Below are 25,616 nucleotides of genomic sequence, written 5' to 3' on the forward strand. Positions count from 1 at the left end.
CCTGGCATGAAATGTCTTCCACTGGCTAATATGCCTGCCATATGGCTACAAGTACTTCATCCATTTTACTGCTATAAGTATTGAAAACAGTTCAAATTCACACTTAATTAAGTCAACATAGTGCCATTATCAAGGATTTGTAGCTTGAGGAGACGGTGATGAGAATGATAGAAACTTTAATCAGTTTCTGATACTCGGATGTTGATGCAAAGATATTCTGATTTCGTTTCAATCATTAATGGCACAAGATTACCAATATTTTGAAGAGAACAATCTGGAAACTGCTATGCCCACCACCATCACTTCACTTGTTTACTGCTAACATGTTCACATCACTTTAAAAATGCTTTTGGGCTATTTCTCAATAAAATGGGTAAATGTACTAATTACAGTTATATCACAACCACATTGACTGAAAACATATTCAGGAATATTATTCTCATTTGGAAATTAAAAGTGAACTTTACCTTATATCATGACATACATTATTAAAAACTAAACATTAACTATTTACAGACTGCAAATGTTAAAATCTAGATGGAAAATGATATATACAGCGTATGTTGGTAGTTATTGGTATCAATGACACACAAGAGTCTACAATAGGAACTGCTAAAAAAGTGAACCAGTCTGAATTCCAGAAAGTGTAATGATTGTGTATTTTAATTAAGTAGAAAGTCTTGTCAGGAATTTATTGCTGCTGTATTTCTTGCTTCATTACTCTGAGTGTTGTCTCACTGCATATAAGCACACCAAACAGAGAAGCAATAAGACCTTACTGCTGGGAAATGGTCAAGAAACAAAGACTGTGATATGTAATGAGAGAGTGAGAGAATAAGGTTATTTCTGTGAATGGTATTTCTATTTCATCATTGGAGTTACCTCTGTGTGTGTGTGTCTGCATGTGTGTGTGCCCAAAACCAAAAATGCTTAAATAAATAAATAAATAAAAACCATGTGTTTTAGCATAAATATTGGCTATTTTTACCAAACACAATGAGCAAACTTTCACTCTGGTGCAATTCTTCTGTCACTAAAAGTTTAAATCACATTATATGCATCCATTCTTTTTACAGTAGGTTTGATTCAACATTTTTGGTACAATCTGTGATGATTAATGTAACGATTGTTAAATATTAATTGTTTGTGCAGAGTACAATTTTGACTTTACACCATAAGAACTCTTCTGGTGTAACAACATGTTAATATGACTTTCTGATTAGGACACTTAGCAAAATACACAAAATTTTCCAGATGGCTACCATGGCAGCCATATTGGATATCAGATCAGCACCATTTTTTTAGTCAGGACCAACTATGTATCATATAAAGTATTTTGGTGAAAAATCCATATTGATATGAGCATCCATCTGAGAGGAGTAGTGTCAACAATATTTTCAAGAGGGGCCCTGAGTGGCCGAGTGGTCTAAAGTGCTCACCGTTACAGATCACTGCCATCTCACCTCTGTCTGAATGGGTTCGTGTCTCGGATTCAGCCAATGCAGGTATGTGAGAAAGCATGCCAGTAGCTTCTCATGGGTCGGTGGTTCTTTCCGGGGTTTTCCCGGGCTCTTCCTCCACCATTAATACTGGCCGCCATGTATAGCCTATCGTGTGCTGAAAAATGGCGTTAAACCCCACAACAACAACATATTTTCAAGATGGCCAATACTGCAGCCCTGTGGAAGGTCAGATTAGCACTAGTTTTATTTCAGACCTACTAGTCATCAGATAATGTCCAATTCTAGTGAAAACTCCATTACAAAATGGCTTTCTATGTAGTTTGCAGTCAGTTTACATCATACACAGGTGAATAATTGTTGACTTTGCTATAAAATAGTTCCCATTCTCCTGAGGAACTGTAAATAGGATGAAGGTAACATGAAAAGACATTAATTTTAGATTTAGCATTCCCAGCTTGCTCCTAATCATCATATATACTGTGTCCAGTTTCCATTAAAACATCTCTAAGCATCATAAATATTGTCAAGTTACCATTATAACAACTCTAAGTATCATATATACTGTGTCATGTTTCCATTACAACCACCCTAAGCACCATATATATTGTCAAGGTTCCATTATAACAAGTCTAAGCATCATATATACTGTGTCATTTATTGATTGATTTTATTTTTAATCTTTTAAAAATTATAAAAAGTCTCATATCGACCAGCAATATAAAAAACAAATAGTTGAAATTAAAACAATAAGATGGTAACGGTACAAAATAAAGCTTCCCGATCAATGGGGGATGTAAATGTTGTATGTAAATGAACAAGGTATTAAAACGGGACGGTATATATATTGCATAAAACTGCACAAGGCGATAGCATAAAAGTTAGAGCTTAGAGTAAATATTCACTGCTTTCAGGAACTCTATAATATAGTCATGTTTATAGTATCAATATATAGTATCACAGTATACTGTGTCAAGTTTCCATTATAAATTAATTATATCAACCGTAAGCATCATATTATATTGTCAAGTTTCCATTATAATAACCCTAAGCATCATATATAATGTGTCACATTTCCATTATAACAACCATAATACATAATATATACTGTGTCAAGTTTCAATTACAACAACCCTATTCATCACAAATACTGTGTAAAGTTTCCATTACAACAACCCAAATCATCACATACTATGTCAAGTTTCCATTATAATAACCCTTCAGAATTAATCATGTGGAAAATTGCACTGATAGACTTAACATTAAAAGAGCTAGAACAAAGATTCCATAGAACAAACAATTTTTCTTACAGTTTCTTCCTTTTTAGAATTTAATATAGTAATTAATACTTGTATCACTCACAGGTATCTAATCAAAGATTGGTGTATCACATATAGGCTATCTAATCAAAGATGGGTGTATCACATACAGGCTATCTAATCAATGTTTGGTGTATCATATACAGGTATCTAATCAATGATTGGTGTATCACATACAGTTATCTAATTAATGCTTGGTTTATCACATTTAGGTATCTAATGAAAGCTTGGTGTATCATATACAGGTATCTAATCAATGCTTGGTGTATCACATACAGGCTATCTAATCAAAGATTGGTATATCATATACAGGTATCTAATCAATGCTTGGTGTATCACATACAGGTATCTAATCAATGCTTGGTGTATCATATACAGGTATCTAATCAATGCTTGGTGTATCACATACAGGTAAATACTATGATGCCACAAATGAGAATGTGTCTGCATATATTCAAAGTTCTGTTGTTGTTGTTGTGGGGTTTAATGCCATTTTTCAGCACATGATAGGCTATACATGGCGGCCAGTATTAATGGTGGAGGAAGAACCCGGGAAAGTCCTGGAAAGAACCACCGACCCACGAGAAGCTACTGGCAAGCTTTCTCACATACCCACACTGGCTGAATCCGAGTCTCGAACCGGCGCAGAGTTGAGATGGCAGTGATCCGTAATGGAGAGCGATTTAGACCACTCGGCCACTTGGGGTCCCTTCAAAGTTCTGGTTACCTGTCCAATTAAAGCTTGGTATATTGCATGTAGTGTATACACTCACTTGTAAGATGAGTCAAACTGCAAAATTGCACAGACCTAGATCTGCCATTGCATAATACGCCAGCAGATCTGGGTTTATGCAGTTTGGTAGGAGTAAACAATAGAACAAGCAAGACAGACCATGATTTGCAGGCACACTATACTATGGCAGATCAGGATCTTTGTTATCTGCAGTTTAACTTGTCTTATAAGCAAGTATATATGGTACAGCATGGTGAATTAAATACAGATAACTAATTAAAGCTTGGTGTATTACATATCTAATTAAAGCTTGGTATATTACACACAGGTATCTAATTAAAGCTTGATGTATTATATATCTAATTAAAACTTGGTATATTACACACAGGTATCTAATTAAAGCTTGGTATATTACACACAGGTATCTAATTAAAGCTTGGTGTATTACATATCTAATTAAAACTTGGTATATTACACACAGGTATCTAATTAAAGCTTGGTATATTACACACAGGTATCTAATTAAACTTGGTGTATTACATATCTAATGAAAACTTGGTATATTACACACAGGTATCTAATTAAAGCTTGGTATATTACACATAGGTATCTAATTAAAGCTTGGTATATTACACACAGGTATCTAATTAAAGCTTGATGTATTACATATCTAATTAAAACTTGGTATATTACACACAGGTATCTAATTAAAGCTTGGTATATTACAGACAGGTATCTAATTAAAGCTTGGTTACTGCACAGATGTGAGTGTGTGATTTGGATTTTTAACGTAGCTTTAACAATTTTTCAGTCATATCGCTACGATGTCTGCTGAGTGACAGTTTATAGTGATGTCTAGCACTGGGGCATCATACCGCAGATATGTAGCATGATGTCCCACCCAGTCACATTATCCTGACACCAGGCTGACCAGTCCTAGCACTAACTTCTTAATGCTGAGCGCCAAGCGAGGCAGCTGTTAGTACCATTTTTGTAAGTCTTTGGTATGACTCGGCCGGGGATCGAACCCACGACCTCCCGCATCCGAGGCTACTGCACAGAGATACCTAATTAAATATTGATGTATTACATACAAGAAAATACTATGATGTCACAAATGATAAAATGTCTGCATGTATTCAATCAAAGCATTATTACATAGATTTAATGGACATACTGGATTCATCCAGTTGTCTAGGACAGGTTAGTCATACGACAGCGATGTCTTAAGTTGATTGCATCTTGTCATACACAAATAACCTGGGAATGTGTAGTTTGCAAAGCAGAAAACTACCCCAATCAGTAAAGAAACAGAGACAACTTTGGAGTGTAGAAAAAAGAAAATATTAACTCTGACTGGATGACATAATTCAATTTTTAACTGCATGGCAACAAATTGAGCAGCAGATCTTCCACATAAAATAATACATTATTTAAGTGAAAAAAAGAAAACAGTTTTGTCATTTTAAGCAAACTAAATTTTTTAAATAGTGAAACCACACAGAAAAAGAATTTGGTTGAGAACTACCCATCAAGCCATACTGGCTGAGAAATTAAAATGGATCTTTTACACTATAAATGCAGTACAATTACAATACTGAAAAAATCTAATAGTTCAAAGAATGTTGGATTTATAAAGATTTAGCTAATAAACCTTGATTCTGCTATTAAATATCCCACAGATGGAAAATGTGACCACTGCTTGTTAAATTCATATGGTTTTCAAAAGTACCTATGCTGCAACACTTTTGTGACACCAACTATTTCTATGCAATAAAACTACAATTTAAAAGTATTCCAAAAAATAAAATTCACTGCAAAATTCTTCAATGCATTGTACACTTTCCTGTTTTAGTGAATTCCACCTTGAAAGTTAAAAATCCAAAGAACATCCATTAACCATGAAGTGAGCAATAATTAAGGCTACCCAAACCATGCAAACATGTATCCAACAATTACAGCATCTCCCACATTATCTTATGATATAAAGAGAAAGGTGATTGGCCTAAATACAGAATAAGCAGCAACATGCTGAAAGCTGATTGGTTGGGTATCTAACATAAAAAATTGTTAGGTGATATATGAGTGACTTGCAGGAAAGAAGACCGACCAATTATATTAAATTATTCAAGGCTGTAGCTACAACAAAAACAAGAGTAGATCAATATGAAGTGGAGCCAAGACAGATAAAAGCTATACAGATTACTCAATCCTTCTGTTTGAAGGATCAAGTATCCCTTTCTATATACTGCTATATTATCAGCAATGTATTTGCACAATACAATGATAAACTGATCGTGTCTTCACATAATCATCCAAAACCAAACAAAAGTCACTCAGTGTCTGTCACTCTTTTTGCAAACAAAAATTTCTAGAAATGCAAAATAAGACTTTTCTCTTCTGTCCTTTTATTCATTTCAACACTCAAGTAATAAAACTATCTCAAACACAGGGGTCTCAAACATGGGGCCTGTGAGTGAGCCGCATGTGGCCTGTGGAGTTATTTCCTGTGGCCCAAAATGACAGCCGGAATTTGTAAAATAATTAATATAATGCAATTTTTTCTTCACATCCAGACAGTTTTTATAAAACTTCAAATTATTACATCATTTACTTCTTGTTTCCAAAAATTCAACTGGCTACCTTTTATGTGAGCCACTTTCGCTGTATGAAAGGCTTCAGTGATGCAGCCCTCAGGCCAATGTACTATAAATATTGTAGGCCTCAAGTTTTGAATTATGCTTGAGACCCCTGCTCAAACATTAACTCCAACATATCAATTTTGGTACAAGAGAAAATTAAAAATTCATTCATGTCTAAGTTAGCATGTTCACCAGATACCTGTGAATTTAGTATAAGAATATTTGTCATGGCCTGGAATTTTGAACCATGGTATCATGGACAGAAAATCACCAAGCTTATCTGAAATGTGTCAAGATAAACCCATGAAGTTCAGTTAAAGTAATAATTAAATATTGTTTGGGGAAAACAAGTTATTTAAGTGGTATCATTAAAGGGAATCATCACATATATCCACAAACTCAGTCTGATTAAAAGAAAACTCCCACTTTGTAACAATATCATAGCAACAGGCAAGAAAGCTATCAACAACAAAAAATACTCAAGACCTCTGACTTTAAAACCAAAATTTCAGTGTTGACAATCAACTTCTTCACTGAAATGCAATTAAATACAAAGTACAGCAAAAATTCACTTGAATGTGTGTACAAATCAAACTGTTCACAAACTCAGTGAAGTACAAAAATGCAAACTGTGATGTCTGGTTCAATCCCAATGTCAACAATTCTGGTTTTCAAAGCTCCTTTGTATCAGTGCCAATACATTTGCACTCAGATCTGCACCATTTTTTTTCAGAACCAATATAATACTACATTATTAAGTAATTTTGTGAAAACCGCATGCCATTCATGCGCAAGAAGAAAGTGATAACAAGTTTCAAGATGGTGCCATATTCATCTGTGAGCATTTTCAGTCAGAGGCAGCTGCATACATTGCTATCCATCCATCCATTCAGGTGAAGTAGCCATGTACAGATAAAGATTTTCAGGACGGCTATCAAGGCAGCCATGCTGGCAGTTAGACCAGCAGCATTTTAATATAGAATAAATACATACTGGAAGAAAGAATCGGTGTATTTTCTTTGTAATTTTTAAATATTGGTATGACCATCTTTTTAATAGAAGCAGCTGTTAGGAGACTAAAATTTTGGGTGGTCACATTGGCATAATTTTCCTTTCCATGTAGTGAGGTGTTTTAGCAAAAAAAAACATGGACATATGACTGACTATATACAACTCTTTAGAATTGGTGGCCATTAGGGTCTAGCACCATTTCATAAATGACTAATTAGATATCATACAAGGTTCCTCAGTGTCTATATGACCATCAAGATGGCCATCAGAGAAGCAATAATGGATGACAGATAGGCACTACTTTGATTTATGTTCCAATAAACATGATGTCTTTTAGTGAAAACCCATGTTGTTAGGACTATGCAGATAGGAGAAGCAATGAATAAATTTTAATTTCACCACTTGCTCTGTAAAGAAAGTGTTTTGAACCTTACACTCATCCTGAATAAATTTTACTTGTTTTAAACTCATGTATAATTTTGACAACTGAAAACCTAAGCTTCACCTATGTTATTTTTTAACAATTCTGGTTAGGTCTTTTCTAATGCCTTTCATGCTCTACACAATGTATGTGTTTCTGACCTTCATCATGCAACTTCATTATTTCCTAAATACAACCCTTAAACCCACAACTAAGGATGATCCTTTGTTTGATATTAATGGATAGTTGAGACAAAATGAGCAAAATAGCACAATGGACTCTTCATCGTTGTCAATGTAATCAAATTTAATAAAATAGCACAATGGACTCCTCATCATAGTTAATGTAATCAAATTCAATAAAATAGCACAATGGACTCCTCATCAAAGTCAATGTAATCAAATTCAATAAAATAGCACAACGGACTCCTCATCATAGTCAATGTAATCAAATTCAATAAAATAGCACAATGGACTCCTCATCATACCCTTAGTATTCAAATTAAACAAAAATAGCACAAAAGACTCATCATCACAGCCAAGATAATAAAAATTCAGAAACAGCACAACAGACTTCTCATACTTATGGTAATTAAATTGTTTAAAATAGCACAATGGACTCCTCATCATATTCTAATTAATCAAATTCAATAAAATAGCACAATTGACTTCTCATCGCTGTCAATGTAATCAAATTCAACAAAACAGCACAATGGACTCCTCATACTCAAGGTACTCAAATTCAACAAAATAGCACAACAGACTCCTCATGCTTAAGGTAATTAAATTCATTAAAACAGCACAATGGACTCAAATTCAGCAAACCATACATTTATCTTATCTTTTTTTAGAAATACTCTGTTTTGAGCAATTTTCTTTCCTCTGCTTGTATTTTCCTTCCTTTCTTCAATTTTCCTGGCCATCAATGAAAAACTTCTGAATTTCCAACATGCCTACCAATCAATTTTACATGGCATCCACCAATATCTTCATAGATGTGAAAATCACATATTGCAACTGATAGAAATATCCATTTTGCAAACCAGTTCATATTGTCTAGTACTATCACTTTTTCTAAATGAACTGCACTAAATGCAAACTTGTCAGTACCAGTCATTAAATTCAAAACACGTCTGCTCTAAATGGATAAAATGATGAGTAGTCCTGGTGTATGAGATGCTTAGGTAAATCTAATTAATGAGGAAAGGAATCAGATGATCAAGTTTGAATATTAGATAATTGTGCATCTGGCAGATAGAGATTCAAGACAAATATATATGCTTGTCAGGTAACAGCACCAAACATTATTTCTATTGATTATGTTATGTCCACTGAGCCAACGTCTGAACAAAATATGTCACTGATCAGAGGAAACACATTTTATTCTCCTTTTTATTTGACAAGTGGCTTTAAATCGCACTGAACCAGTTGAGCAGGTGTCTCTCAAAAGTCACTCACATGTCCCTTTAAGATACAAACAGACAAGTTTAAGTTTTGAGCCTGAAGAAGTTGATAACAATGATTCTGAGATGTTGGAATTGCACCATTTTCATTTGAGACCAACTAGACATTATCAGACTCTCTTTCGCAGAAAACCCCCATGTTCATGTGACCATCTGTTTAGGAGGTAAAGTGATAGCAAGATTTTCAAGATGACCACTGTGACAGCCATACTGGAAGTCATCTGCACCATTGGGACCAACAAGACCTAGGGGTGAATGTGTTTGTAAAGTTTCATGCCAATGCACCATGTAGTTTTGGAGAAGCAGCAACTAACTGGTGCTAATTGAGACGCAACTAATTTATGAAACATGAACAGGCCACATGATATGTTTGTCTAACAGCAGTTAACCTACAGAAAAAAAACAATTGTAGCAAACTGTCACAGGATTATGTTGATAAAAAACAATATAATCATTACTAACTCTGTGAAAGCATCATAATTATTTATGATCACTAAATATTTCAGACTAACATGTTGAAATACAAAATAGCATTTACAATTCAAATTGCTTTTAAGGGAAATTCCGAAAACTCCAGATCTTCCAGTTTTTACTTAAACGTTAGCTACATACATATATACAACATTTAATAATGAGATACACTGTACCATATTTTCTGTCTGCTTTTAGAAATCAAATGTTAATAAATGAATGAATATTCCATGCCCAAAAACAACTAAATCAACACAAATGATACTATACTACCTCTCCGGTCACAGCAAAGTAACAACACTTGTCATGTACATTATTAAATGAAAGCAGACATTACTTGCCTAGTTTTATTTAATTTATTTCAGTGCACAATCAAATAAAAGCATTATAAAACAACTTTACACATAAAGCCAAAACCTGATCATCTACCATTGATGAAATTCTTCAAAAATGTAACTCTAACTGGTTGCATAGTTTGTCAATGAATTAAAAAACAAAGGCCAGGACAGTATATTAAACCCATAAAGCACTGCTACAAAATGAGTGACCTTAACCACTAATATAAAAAAATCCTCATGTTGCAGATGGAAATGTCTACGCTTCAAAATTAATGATGAAATCCATCAAGGTTTTCTAGGAAACAAACAAAAATAACTTTACCCAAGACCTTGAACCAAATTTTCTATGACTGTGAGCTTGACCTCAAGGTCCAAGGGTCAAGTCAGAATGTTACAAAGTGAACTATCTTGGCTTCACAATGTAAATGACAACCCCACCACCCCAAAAAACAATGAAACAACAAGCTCCCCAAAGTAGTTCTAATCATGCAAAAGAAAACAATCATAAGCTGAGGAAGTAATTGATATGCGCAGAAATCAGAGTGGAAAAAATCTCCCTTAGGGGATACTACATTCCATCAATATTTTGATGTCACCGTTACTAATTAAATATTCAGTGGCAATTTCATATTAAATTCCTCTTGCACATTGTCAATTTTCAATTCCGTCTTCTCATTTATGTTGTGGCATTAATAATGTAAAAGGTTTGTAGACATTAAATGTGATGTTTGTGCTAGTAGCAGTTTAGTATGTGTAAAGGAAACAGAGGACTGGTTTGTCTAACAGTGTTAGTGGACTGGGGAGTGGGAGCTGATGATTGTTTTGGTGTATGTAAAGGTGATAGGGAGTGGGGAGTGATGATTTTTTGGTGTATGTAAAGATGATGGGGAGTGGGGAGTGATGATTTTTTGGTGTATGTAAAGATGATGGGGAGTGGGGAGTGATGATTTTTTGGTGTATGTAAAGATGATGGGGAGTGGGAGCTGATGATTGTTTGGTGTATGTAAAGATGATGGGGAGTGGGGAGTGATGATTGTTTAGTGTATGTAAAGATGATGGGGAGTGGTGAGTGATGATCAATATGTGTAATAATGACATAAGTGTGGGGACTGATGATTGGTGTATGTGATGGTGATGGCTAAGTGGGGAGTAAGATGGATATTATTGAGACTGGTATTACTGATGTGTAATGGAGATAACTGAGTGGGGACTGATGGCTGGTGTGTCTAATGGTGATGATGGAGAAGGGAGTGGGGGCTGATGATTGTTGTGTGTAATGGTGATGGTAGAATGGGAAGTCAGGATTGATGACTGGTACATGTAATGGTGATATTGGAATGGGGGAAAAGATACTGATGAATGGTTTGTGTAATGGCGATGGTAGAATGGAAAGTCGGAACCAATGATTGGTGCATATAATGTTGATAGTGGAATGGGAAATGGATGCTGATGATTGGTGTGTGCAATGGTGATGGTAGAATGGAATGTTGGAACCAATGATTGGTGTATATAATGGTGATAGTGGAATGGGAAATGGATGCTGATGATTGGTGTGTGTAATGGTGATGGTAGAATGGAAAGTCAGGACTGAAGATTAGTCAATGTAATGGTGATAGTGGAATGGCAAATGGAGACTGATGATTGGTGCATATAATAATAATGGTAACAATGGAATGGGGAGTGAAAACGGATGATTGGTGCAGATAATGGTGATAGTGAAATGGGGAATGGATACTGATGACTGGTTTGTGTAATAATAATGGTGGACAACGAACTGATCATGTTACAATGGCTGCATATCATGATATGCAGCTTCCAATATGTAGTATGTGTCTATAAATGCTATTTAAGTATGTTTACCTGTAAGGGTGAAATGCATGTTTACCTGTAAGGGTGAAACAATAATGTCTTAATAATGCCATTAATATATGGCTTGATATTCAATACTTATCAATACAACTAGTGAATAAAATGGTGAAAGATTAATAATTATTCATTGACTCTGAAGAATAAAAGTGATTTTTATAAGGTAAGTATTGCTTTGTATTTATTCCACACCTTTAGTATCAGCTTGTATCAGAATGACATTATGCAGAATGTCAAAATAATGTCTGTAATGCCAAGTTTTGCATTTTCTTTCTGAATGAACAAATACTTGCACCTGAAAATAACTTTGTCCATCATTCGATCGGCATTTTTCTCTTATGGGCATTTGATTTATTTTCATAATAAGTGCTACAGTAGCTGTCCACCAATGTTGTTTTTGACTGCATAGTTCTGACTCAGTGTCTGACTGGGTATCAAAATTTATTTAATGTACACCATTTAGCTTCAAGTATATTCTTTATTGTCAGTGGTACACCAGTTTTCATGGATTTCATGATGCCAACAAACCACATCACAGCCGCTTTTTATACTCACAAAAATGTAATTTGGACCATAGTGCAAACTGAATACCTTAGATAATAATAAAAACACCATCTAACTGTCAAGTAATTTCAAGATCAATGTATTTATATGGTCTAGACTTGATCCTATCTATTATTCTATCTAAAAATTCATTTCTTTCATGGCCTTAATACCTGAAAGCAAATTATCTAGAAATAAGGATGTCTAATTGCATATTTTTCTACTAAAGTAACCTTTCTAAGGTCAGATGAGAGTATCTAATATATGTGATTTGTGTATAACATGAATATTTCTTGTGCAAAATCAACCAAGAATCATTTCTCTCTGTATCTGATGTAATTAATCCAATGGCCATTTCTTTGACTTTTGTGTTCTGCAGGCCATTTACTATCTTGTCTAGTTATCCAAGGATTTGATGTAAACATTGTGTGTTTAATAAACATGACTTGATTGTCTTTTATGTTATTAGCTATAGTCACACATCAGTAAGAAATATGGGTTGTTAGCATTTTTGTTGTTGCTGTTGTTACTGACCAAGGTGGGGCCCCGAGTGGCCGAGTGGTCTAAAGCGCTATCCATTACGGATCACTGCCATCTCACCTCTGTCTGCGTGAGTTCGAGTCTAGGATTCGGCTAATGTGGGTATGTGAGAAAGCTTGCCAGTAGCTTCTCATGGGTCGGTGGTTCTTCCCGGGGTTTTCCTGGGTTCTTCCTCCACCATTAATACTGGCTGCCATGTATAGCCTATCGTGTGCTGAAAAATGGCGTTAAACCCCACAATAACAACAATAACAATAACTGACCAAGGTACTATGCATCCAACAAGACGTCAGGAAAACTATGACCACAATGGGGCTTGCAACCATCAATAACAGACTTAAAGGCAAACCATATAACTTAAATAAACCCAATTAACTGGCCCACACACCTCAAAAGATAAAAAGTGTATTAATTTTGCAAACTGATTTTGTGCTATAGACTGAAAGGAACAAATATACAAAATCATTCAGTACTTTATGGACCAAAACTACTTCATTTTTCAGGTACTAATCAGCTAATTAACTGTAATATGCAGTTCAACTACCTGTCTACTACTAATAAATGGTCTAAAGCTGCAGCTGAAATTCTCTGGGAAAAAGGAGAGCAAAAACTTCATTGAAAATTTCTACTGAAGAAGTGAGCATTAATGTTTCGTCTCACTACATTCTGAGGAGACATCAGATGCTATTTAGAATATTATCCTTTCACAATAATGATTGGATTATTCTAATGCATTAGCTCATTCGGCCCCATAGGTTTTTGTCGTTTTTGCCTGAAATGTGCGTAGGAAAGACATTTGGGGGGCTATTTCTGAATACATCGGCTTTAAACCGATTTTCCATGAGACGAATGCCTAGTTGTATTAGAAACATCATTTTCCATTGGTTATTTTGCTTGTGCATGAGCAGAAGGGTAAAAGTTGGAGTGGGTCTTTTGGGGGTTGGGGGGTTTGTTGCTAAATGGACCCATCATTTTCGTATGGAGACCGCTCTTTACTCCAAATCCCCACCTTATCCAAGTTTTTGCAAAGGATCACCTGTCTGTGTGCAGTTAAGACTGGTCTGCCTTAGATCTGAGGCCAAAAGGTCTAAAATCCGAAAACAAAATCACATTCCGACCATGAGCAAATTTTGGGTGGGGGAAAAAACGGGTCCAAAATATGAGGTTTTTCCCTATGTATTTTGTAGTGCAACTAGAACTTCCAGATTATCAAGTATCATTGTAGATCTATATCTGTCTACCTTTCTATAATACCACCCACTTTAGTGTATCATACATGACCTTGATGCTACAGTGCTCGGCAGTAGGCTACTACCTCCTGCCATGTAAATGCGGTGCCAGAGGTTAATGAGTTAAATCACAGCACTGTCCATTAATCAGAATATGAAACTGGTGTAGAACTTAAACTACAATATTGTCTCTTTTATTATTCCACAAACTAAAATTGCCTTTGACTTACTGGGAAGAGGTGATAATGTCATGAACTAGGTCAGTGGGGATAAACCTCTATTTGCCTGAATAAACACACATACCTCTATTTACCGGTACCTGAATAAGCACACATTCCTGTTTAGTCAAAACTTGCATAAAACTTCCATCACTAACCTTGTGTTGAAAATTCAAGATTGCTTTTAGGGAGTTAATCAGCTGCTAAAATCTGTCTAGAACATCAACTTTTTCCTTGTAACTTACCAACATGAACTTGTGACTTAAAGTATCATGATTGGACATTATGTTCTTTGATGTGATGAAACAATATTATGATGAACTTTTACGTAAAACAATTCACTCACATATGAACATTTTATCATACAGTGCAACTATTAGGTAAAATACTGCATATAGATGGTTACCTGACATGTTATAGGATTCCTTCAGGCCCTTTGAGGAGTCGCCAAAATTATAAAAATCTAGCTATACAGTGTCAAGTAAATTTAGGTACAAAAAAATACACAACAAAGATAAAGAAAAAAATGAGCAAAATCTTCAAAGTAAAATTTTATATATAAACCAATTTTTTTTTTTTAAAAAGTCTAAGGCATTCTCAGCTGGAATATAATCCCATGACATATCACATGAGAAAGATAGCTGACTCCATCGGAATCCTCTAATGAGATACAGGAGGCTGTATTGTATTGGGTCAGTGATACAGTCTACAAATATAGGGATCATGACGACATACATGAGGGAGCAAATCATGTAAGTCTATTATACCTGCAGGGATCAGGAGGGTCTATAAATATAGCGATTATGATAAACTCAATACTGCCTGAAAAGGCATCTATATATGTGTTATGATCATAGGTGACTGCATTTGTATGGGAAAATATGAACAAGTTTTTCTGAATAAATAATGCATGATCTTGGGAGTGAAGTGTTAGTATTAAAAAAAATTGTTAATATTTTCCCATACAAATGCAGTAACCTTTTTATTATACTCATTTTGCTTTTCTGCAAAAAGCTCAATGATAAAAAGAATACATTACAAGAAACAAAGTTACTGAATCTTTGTTATATTCCAAAATAAATATATAACTGAAGATTCATCAATACACAGTAACAATAGTAATGTGCACATCACAGTGATGTTTGAACTTTGATGTGCGGGTGACATTAGTTTAAAATAAATTTTATTTTGGTCTACTTAAAAATGAAATTCAGTCATCCTGTGAATGAATGTGCACTGAAAAAATATTTCCAGTTGGTCTGGAATGAATGGATTTTGTTTTTTTGTCGATTCAGTTCATTGCTGCTTTTCTGCTTGTGATGTAATAGATTTAAGAGCTGAGTTAATTCCATACGATGATGTACATATGATTTGAGCAATGGAGGAACAGCACTGAATTTGGTCACTGATTGTTTGGAATCATAATGTGGGGAAAATATTAATTCTTTTATTTGAAATTATCAAAAAGACACTATTGAACAATACAATACATTCATTTCCTTTTTTGTGCAGCAAGAAAGAATGTGATTTCTGTTTGAAATGTTGTCAAAGTTACAGTAAAATTTGCAGCATCAAGTTTTGGAACCCATGACATGTAATTTGTATTTTCAGAACAAAGAAAGTACATTTTAAGGAAATTAAAGATGCAAAAATATAAGTATATTTATTGCCATACTTATTACCAGCTATAGAAGATAAATGTTTATGCCGTCACATGCATGCTCTCTGTTGGAAGGAACCCATGTACATGAACTGTATGGCTTCTATCATTAGACTTTATCCAAAACTTTGTATCGAAAAACTTAAACAAGGAAATTTGCAAAGTAGCTTACAGTCTGTTTAGCTAGCAGAAATAAGACTTTGTCATCTTGGCTTATTTGCTATGAGGCTGTTAGTTTTATACCAAATCCTTCAGTTGCATTTTTCTCACAAATTTAGTGTTTTGACTGACTTGCAAAATGGTACGTTTCTGATAAATATGAAATAGCCCTTATCCTTATAATGCTTATCTATGCTATTTTTATAGACGCTGTAGAGCACTGGTCATAGTCTGAACTATTCTATTTGCGAAAAGTTCGAACATTTATACTAAATAACTGTTTAAATGATCAGAATGGTGTTTTCAAGAATGTTTGTTGTGGACATCATGAAAATCATGTTGATTCGTTTCAGTGTTTGAAACTTTCATTTGTGACTCAGTAAACTCGTCCACATTGTTAACTTTATTATCTCTTCTTTCAAATGGATGAAACAGATTGTTTAGTTCATCCACAAAGAAAACTAATAAACCAAAAGCTAAGTGTCTGCTACATGAACGTACATTGTTTGTTAACAATCAAAGTAGTTCCTAATATACAATACTAATTTTAGACACACATGTCGTGCAATATGAAGCTGTTCAGTATGAAATAATAATGCAAGATTCTAACCATGTAAAGTAAACAGAGAAAAAATGAGCATATAAGAATTTATAGTTCTTGGAACAATTGATAGTTCCATGGGGCAAGTGATTCAAATCCAAATGCACTTCAGCTTAACCACATTTCAGTACGTTGGTGAAATATACAAAATAATACTTCAGTTATTCTTACTTACATTGGTCTGCCAAATTCATCTTTTTCTACAGCGGACTCTACAACACCTTCTTTGTCAATGAGCATCTTGCGGAAAGTTGACACTTTGGTTTCAATCTCTTCTTTGGAATAGCTGAAAGAAGGAATGCAACATAATAATCTGGTATATCGTAAATGATTTTTAAATTTACTTACCTTTCTAATAAATAACTAAAATGAACCGACTTTCTATGGTGAACATGGCCGTTTCTTCACATGTCAAAATATATGAATAAATGACTTGAATCAAATTTATTTACAATGGTTTATATTCAAGACTTACATTCAAGGACCAAACTTACTTGGAATCATATGGCTTATTTCTGCAGTAGGCATAAATTTAAATTTTTAAGCTATTGGGTACAGAATATCCGATTCTGTGGGAATCATTTTTACCAAATGTATGGTATGTGGATGCATCTCTGTAAAAGTAAATTGTGTTCTTTGATCAGTGATAAAAATTGCCTGGGGCAAAACTCTGAATACGATACAGTACTTGATATTTTAAAGAGTATAATGCCTTATAATGAGAACTGCTTAAAACGAAGTACATGATACATTTAATGAAATAGGCTCCATAAACATACTTGTATTATAAAAAGGAACTGTGTTATAATGAAAAGCCTTAAAAAAAGGTTGAATGCTGGATCACTCAAGCTTTAACAACATTTCAACTCCATAGGCTAAACGGATGAACATTCTTACATGTTCTTGAAGAAAATAAATTAGAGAGGTACATTTGTTTGTTTTCGATTAAGTTTTGAGTTTTATTTATATAGCTCCAAGTAAGAACAGAAAAGATATGTGTATATCAGCATAATAATAAGGGCATTTAAACCCGTATGATAACAGGATGACATGATGTACACACAGTATATTAGTTACGGTAATGCCACTCAGACAGGATAACTTTAGGATGAATACCACAAGTAAATATGGTTATAAGCAATGTGATGTTTTATTGCAATATTTAATCTGTCTTTATCACCATCCTTCTTACAAATTTGATTCTACAAGAATAGCTGTCATGGATGAACCATAGACCACTGGCTTGCCCTGACATAATCACACTCAAGGGATCTCTGAATAGTATTAATGAACCAATTTATATTCAATAGACTGAGCTACAGTTAACAATTGATGAAAACATGCATAAAAATTTTGATAGCATATGTGGGCTGTCTTTTTCAATAAGTTAAAGTTATGGAACAAGTGATCCTTTCTATCAAATGAATACTGATGTCCACATGCAATAAGTGTCTTAATTTCTATTTTAAAATTTTTTTTTTCTTCATTTGAAACTTGACATGTTTCTTGATTAAGATAGACTCTTTTAGAACAAATAAGCCTATAAGTAATCACAAATGAAATATGTATAAAGATGCTCCTAAGATGTCAACAAGAAATATCACCTCTTTTTTAGAATGGCATCAACAATTTGTCAGAAGCTTGAACAAGTAAATAAATATCACTGTCTCCAATCTTTCTTTAAAAAAAAATTGTACAGTAAATTGTGTTAAATATTCCAGCATGATGAATAATGCCTACAGTCTATATTAACAATGAAAGTCCTTTTTAACACAATAACCCCTAGTGATGACTTAACGGAGCAGGAGGTAGTAGCCTACTGCCGAGCTCTGTAGCGTCATGGTCATGCATGATACACTGAAGTGGGTGGTATTATAGAAAGGTAGACAGATGTAGCTCTACAATGATACCAAATAATCTAGAATATCAAGTTGCACTACAAAATACTTTTTTCTACCCAAAATTTGCCTGTGGTCGTAATCCAATTTTGCCCGGATTTTAGACTCTTTGGTCTCAGATCTAAGGCAAACCAGTATGAACTGCTAACAGACAGATGAGCCTTTGCAAAAAGTAGGATAAGATGGGCATTTGGAATAAAGAATGGTCTCGACAAAAATAATGGCTCCGTTTAGCAAAAACAAGACAAACAAAAAAGAACTCCAACTTTTACCCTTCTGCTCATGCACGAGTCAAATAGCCAATGAAAAACAATGTTTCTAACACAACTTGGCAGTATGTTATTGAAAGATCACCGAGGATTTGGTGTTTTCTGATCTATTCAGAAATAGCTTTCAAAATGTGTTTCCTACTCAATTTTCAGGTGAAAATGACAAAAACCTCCAGGGGTTAATGTGTTAATAACAGACAGTGCTTGGAAATATACAGTACTGTACTATCATTTTCCATACACTTTTTATTAGTTTTTTTTTCTTTCCGGTGAACCTCACAAATAAGGCACCTAAAACTTCAAAAATTTCAATCTGCTGGACAAATTATGTCCCAAACATGATGGAAAGAAATTATAGCATTTATGGATGTATGGTGTATGAAAATTTGAGATAATACAGTAATGTATCTCCATTAAGCTTTTTACATATATAAAAAAATTCTGACATTTTCCTCATAACTAGAAACATTTTGTTTTCCGTAACAAGCACTCTTTAGGGGGAAAATAAAAGCTAACAAGACTGGCTAGTTAAATATGCATAAAGTTGCCTCCTCTGAAATTTGCAGAAGAGAGACTTATCTATTTTCCCCAGTAACAACAATTATTGTAATTAGATGCATGAAATATTGCCTCCCTGAAAAAGGAAAAAACAGACTGATTTGTTCTGTATTCCACAGTAATGATTATTTTCATCAGATGCATGAAACAGTATCAAAACTCCTCTAAGTTACCGTATTCTATTAACAGCACTTATCTTATCAGTTAAAATATACCATTATTTATAAAAAAAGATGTATGGTAAACTGTTCATGTCTGTAGGGAAACTGCTAAGAAGCATTAGATAGTTCTAATATAGGCAAGCATTAAACATTAACTCAGATTTTATGATCAGCAAAATTAATTACAGACTTGCATTTCTGAAATTGCAGTATTGCTGGGAAAATACTGCATCATTTCATTGAAAATGCACAACAAACTGCAATTCAAACAAAATCTGATACAACCACTGTCTCCCAAATGCCAATTACATGTGGCAGATGAATCGCTTCATGGCATTAGTGAGATGGAAGTATGTATCTGTGATAGCTGTGTACAGTACATTGTTGTTTATTTTAAAAGATGGTATCTTCTTTTTTTACTGCATAACAATAGATGGGACTGACTTTAAATATCCCACATACCAACTTTCCTAGCAATAGTTTTTTGAAGGTGGACAAATAAAATTTGAGAGGGCTGTAGTCTGACTAGTGATTGTTTTCCTATCTTAACACATCAAGGTATTCTGGGCAAAATGGATGCTTGAATCAACATCTGTTTATTCATTCATATCTTGTGATATAGACAAATCAAAAGCTATGATCATAGGTAGCTGTGCAAGGGTAAAAGCTGAGAAAGATAACTTCTTAGTAATGATAAAAGAAATGGATATACAGCAGTCTGGCAAAGTTGGCATCATAACAGATAATATCTTGTGCTGGAAAATGCAAAGTGATAAGGTTACTAAAAATGTTAACTAACTGCTCTATCTCTGGAAGAGAATACAATCTTACCTCCCTCAAGAACATAGATATTCTATAATGCAGCTACCCGTCTTCACTAGCCAAGGATCACTAACCCTATCTACACCTTGGCATATCAAGCAGATATTTCTGTGCTTCGCGTCTGTGAATTTCAGTGGATGCGGCAGCAAGCCACTGCACCCAATCAAAATTAAGTTGTTCAAATTTTAACACCGTCGTGATCTAGACAAGGGGAGCACACAACTTCAATGGACTGATAAATAAGCACTTTTCCAGTGCCAGTTCGTGTATGCACAAATACATTTCACTTAAATAGACATGTAATGGCTTCCCTCTGGTACATACTCATACTTTCAATGATAAACTTACAAAGTATCCATCAGTCGATATACAATGCACCACGCTATTGGTTCGTTGGAATTACATACTAAGGGAGGCAACACATGAAATGCAATAGACGTTGCTAGACAAAGCACCAATACAGCTGTTTGATCTCCCAAGGTGTAGATAGGGTTATTGGAATCTTGGCTAGCGAACAAGGCATCTACCAAGCCAGATCTTGAATACTGTTGTTCTATTTAGGGTAATAGTTATAGAGATAATCCAGAAAGATTACTGAAATTTCACCAAAGAGCAGCTAGAGTTATTCCTTATGCAGATTTAAATACACCATCAACAACATTAAAACCCTAAAATGGCTTCCATTTTGGCAGAGAACTTTGTTTCAAAAGGGTTTTCAAGTCTATAAATCCTTACATGGACTGGCTCATGATTATCTTAAATGTAACTTTAAATTGGATGAAAACGTACAAGTTTGAATGATTTTGTTTCATTCAGTACTACTACAATTGTTATTTCATGTATTCACCAATTTATTGAGTGTGTAATCAATAAATTGTCCAAAATAGACAAGTCCTGAAACCTGCAAATTGGGTCACAGTGATTTAAATTTGTGACTGACAAGTTACTCACATACCAATTTTTATAAATGTAGGTGAAATAGTGTCCAAGATATTGAGCAGTTACCAAATTATTAAGAGGCTAACAAGTAAATGAACAAAGAAACAAAACCCAACACATACATGTCATAGTCTTAGCTTCATAATGGTATAAAGTACCATAAAAATCATTAAAAGACATATGTGCCAACCTGGGCTGGCAAGGAAAAAGTATAATCCAAGTGGACAAAAAGAGTAATCCGATCAGAAAAAGAGTAATCCACATATAACATAATAAAATTTATTGAGCATATGTACAAAATGACTATTTACCCCTTCTGGTCTTTTAACATCAATTACTGCTTCAAATTTTCATATATAGCACTTTGAGCTTTAAAAAGCAAGTCTCTCATATTGTATTTCAAAACACTTTGTACACGCCGAGATTATGAATGTTTTTCACACCAGTAGAGAACCAAGTGCTGGGTTTCAGAGCCTGGATCTGAATTCAGTTTTATTTTTGTTAACAATACTGAACAATCTCTCACTGTCAGCATTAGAATGGTAAAGAACCAATATTCCTTTCATAACCTGACAAAAAAAAGGAAATATATATCTTCCAGTTATTGGATCTTTTAGCTGGGCAATAAGGTGCCATTTGCACATCAACTCTGTCTGCAAGAAGTACATTGTCAGGTGGAATGCCAACTAGATACTTCAGGGGTTCTCCTAAAAACATTATCAGAAGCCTTTCCTGCAGCAAGGTGTATCATATGACAGGGACAGACTGATATGTACAATGATGGAGACATTTTTCAAAATATAGAACGCAACTCCTTTATGAATTCCAGTCATCACCAATGCATTATCAGCTGAAAACCCCATACAGTTCTGCCAACTTATGTTCATTCAAAGCATTATTAAGCAAATAAAAAATGTTTTCTCCAGTGGAATCTATTGTTAATTCTGGTAATAAAAGAAGAGCACACTGACTTTGCCCTTTTTGTTGTCAAGGTCTGTTACACAGACTGGGTACAACTTTTTGTCATCATAATCACTGCTCCTGTCTGTTGCAATACTAAACAGACCAATTTTCATGGCTTCTTCCATTTTAAGCCAAGTATCTTCTGCTAAACACCTAACAATATTGATGATTTTATTCTTGCACTGGCATATTTTCTGCAATTTCGGAATCAGGGAACATCCATTTGAACAAAGGAACAATGTAGTCTTATACTGCTAGGGGTAGTCTGTGTTGTATTAAGAACAAAGGACCAATGTAGTCTTATACTGGTAGGGGTAGTCTGTGTTGTATTAAGAACAAAGGACCAATGTAGTCTTATACTGCTAGGGGTAGTCTGTGTTGTATTAAGAACTGGGTAAATAATGCCTCTGCATTTATTAGTTCTGCTGTAAAATAGAAGTTACAAGTTACCTTAGTATTGGAGTTAGTAAAATGAGCCAATTCAAGGTTTCTTTGTTTTACCATCATGACCCATATTAAAATCCTTTCCACACAGCCTGCAAGGGGTGTGAAGCTGCCTTAGAATGGAACGCTGTATTGTGTAATTCATGTATTCATCTTTGAATTGGTTTTGTGTCTTTTTCTGATGAATCTGGGAAATTATTTGAAAAACAGTTTTGCTCTAACACACGCATTACCAGTACTAGAATATATTTGACTTGACTTCAAGTGCCAAATGCCTACAGACTGGTTCTGTACCAGATACATGTATGAATTAGGACACAGAATCTGCAAGCAACAATTAAAAATTAGAAAACCAGTCTGTTCTCTCCTAACTAAGCCATACAGCTGCTATAAACAGAAGCCAAGGTCAAAGGTTTTAAAGTAGAAATCAGCATGTTTCTTGAAAATAGGGCAGCTGCTATAAATATAACATAATACTGTTAGGAAAGTGCATGCAAGGTTACAGACAAGCACACTCTTATGTCATAGTTACGTAGAAACCATATTTTCTAGAATATGGTCTGAAAAATTAATATGATGTTAATAAAAATGAGAAAACAATTTTTTATTAGGAGGGGGGCCATGCCAAAAATGCGTAATCCGAATACGTTTACACGTAAGGCATAATTTAGTGAAAAAAGTGTAATGATTAAGCCAAAAGTGTAATGGCTGCCATGAATGCCAATATCCCACCATACCTTTGAACTTTAAAAGTAACTATTTTGTTAAAACAAAATTTCACGGATCCAACAATCGGCTAAATGATGATGTAAGATTGAAAAGTTAAAAATCAAACTTGAAGTCCTATGAGATTACTGAACACAAAGGAAAGTTGGCAATTCTGACAACATAAACTGCTAAAAGATAATGCTGCATCCAAGGAACAACGACAATTAATCCCAGCTGATGTCTCATTAATATCAAATTGTACTGAATTTGATTCAAATCTAATAAGGCCATCGTTACACAACAGAAATGAAAGTGGGTAGATCTGACAAGCATATGACGAAACTCAGCTAAGTGAACCAGAATGTTGATAACTTAACTCAGCCAAGGTCACATCAATGTCAATCTGCATGCCAAATTTGGATGAAATGAAAAATAATTACACTGGAAGCTGATAATCAACTTCCACCAGGGTTGTTATTATCAAGCTGTGCAATGATGTCATATTAATTTCAAACTTCATACCAAGGTCCTATCAATATTAATCTGTCTTCTAGAAATATCAAGATGTTCCCCCAAGGTCCTATAAATTTCAAAGCTATCCAGCAAGATTCAATTACTACCAAGCTGTCCACTAAATTTGGTTGAAATCCAATCATAAATAAAGAAGTTGTGATGCATGATGTAAACTAAATGGGGAAGCTGCAGACTGCTACAAACTCACCGAAAACCTCATCAGTATTAAGCTGACGATTAAATCTGGTTGAAATCTGACCATCAAGGGCTACAACTTCATTAAACAATGAAACATACTGACAAGCAAACTCAACCAGTCTTGTCAATTTCAAGCTGCATAATAAATTTGGGTGAAATCAATTAATTAAGGAGTTACTGTGCACAGACAAAAACGGGAGGGAGGGACAATTAGGAATTATAAATCTGCTAAATAATAAAAACAGAATGCTGACCAATGAACACATGGAAATCTTGGCGGAAAAAGGTGATCCTGACAATCAAATGGTGGCCCCTTTACTAACATGTAGCTTTTATTTGTGGGTGGAAATAAATCTGACTTCAATCACATAATACTTACCTGTTGCTATTGCAATGCTTACATTTTCTGGGACAGAAATTACCTGATTTGCTTGATGACAATTCCTCCTCCCACTAAGTGTCTTCCAGATGGTTCTCAAGTAAAACCCACAATCTGACACCTTTACCCATTAGTCCTTATCCTTTTGTATGGATTTAGATCACTAGCCAAACATCAGTGCAAGCAGGAGGTGGCAATTTGGTACCATTTTTATTTTAGGACAGAATGAACATCAATAGAAGTCTCTTCAAGAAAACCTCATGCCATAGGCAAGTAGTGACAACAGGAATTTTAAAACAGTCACCCTGACAGCCATACTGGATTTACATCTGGCACCATTTTCATTTAGGTCCAGCTAGGTATCATAAGAAGTCTACTGGTGAAAACCCCATGTTAATATAGCCATCCATTTGGAAGAGCAGAGGTAACAATATTTTCAAGATAGCCACCATGGTGGGTATACTGAGAGTTAGTCATTTCATTTAGAACAAGTAGACACTGCAAAAACTCTTCAATGAAAACCCAATGTCAAAATTTCTTTGCCTTTAAAAGTGAAGAGAAAACAAGATTTTCAATATGGCCATAAATTGGATCTCAGACCTGCACCAATTTCATCTAAGATCGACAAAACACTATAAATCTTTAGTGAAAACCCCATGATAATATGGCCATTTGTTCAGGAGTAGTCAAAAAAAGATTTTGAAGCTGGTCACTGTGGCAGCCATATTAGACCTCAGATCAGCACAATTTTCATTTATGAAATACTGGACATCATATTTTCCATTCTGGAGGAATTGTGACAAACGGCTTTCTAGATTGCTATTGGATGTCAAATCAGCACTATATTCATTACGGGCCAAGTGGAGATCATAAGAAGTCTTTTAGTGTTGATATGACCATCTATTCAGGTGCATCAATAACAAGAGTTTCAAGGTGGCTGCCATGTGGTGGTCATATTGGAAGTTAAATCAGCACCGTGTTCATTTAAGATCTACTGGATATCGTAACAGTCATCAGGTGATAACCGCACATCAACATAGCTTTCTGTTCAAGAGAAGAGGCAATATGAAGATATTCATGATGGACTTCAG

The 25,616-nt window shown here is 34.6% G+C and overlaps 1 protein-coding gene across 3 annotated transcripts in view; it reads right to left on the reverse strand.

The window, feature by feature from the left end:
• The window catches only part of LOC149777243 (uncharacterized), a 111,148-nt gene that overhangs the window by 64,707 nt on the left and 20,825 nt on the right, over positions 1-25,616 (reverse strand). For all 3 annotated transcript variants that reach the window (XM_089941985.1, XM_089941984.1, XM_089941986.1), the window contains exon 3: positions 16,849-16,959. In XM_089941985.1, coding sequence (XP_089798111.1) covers positions 16,849-16,959 — 111 coding nt within the window. The remainder of the gene's footprint in view (positions 1-16,848; positions 16,960-25,616) is intronic.

Source organism: Sinohyriopsis cumingii, chromosome 18 (assembly GCF_028554795.1).
Source record: "Sinohyriopsis cumingii isolate HCF-2022 chromosome 18, ASM2855479v2, whole genome shotgun sequence".
Classification (NCBI taxonomy): Eukaryota; Metazoa; Mollusca; class Bivalvia; order Unionida; family Unionidae; genus Sinohyriopsis; species Sinohyriopsis cumingii.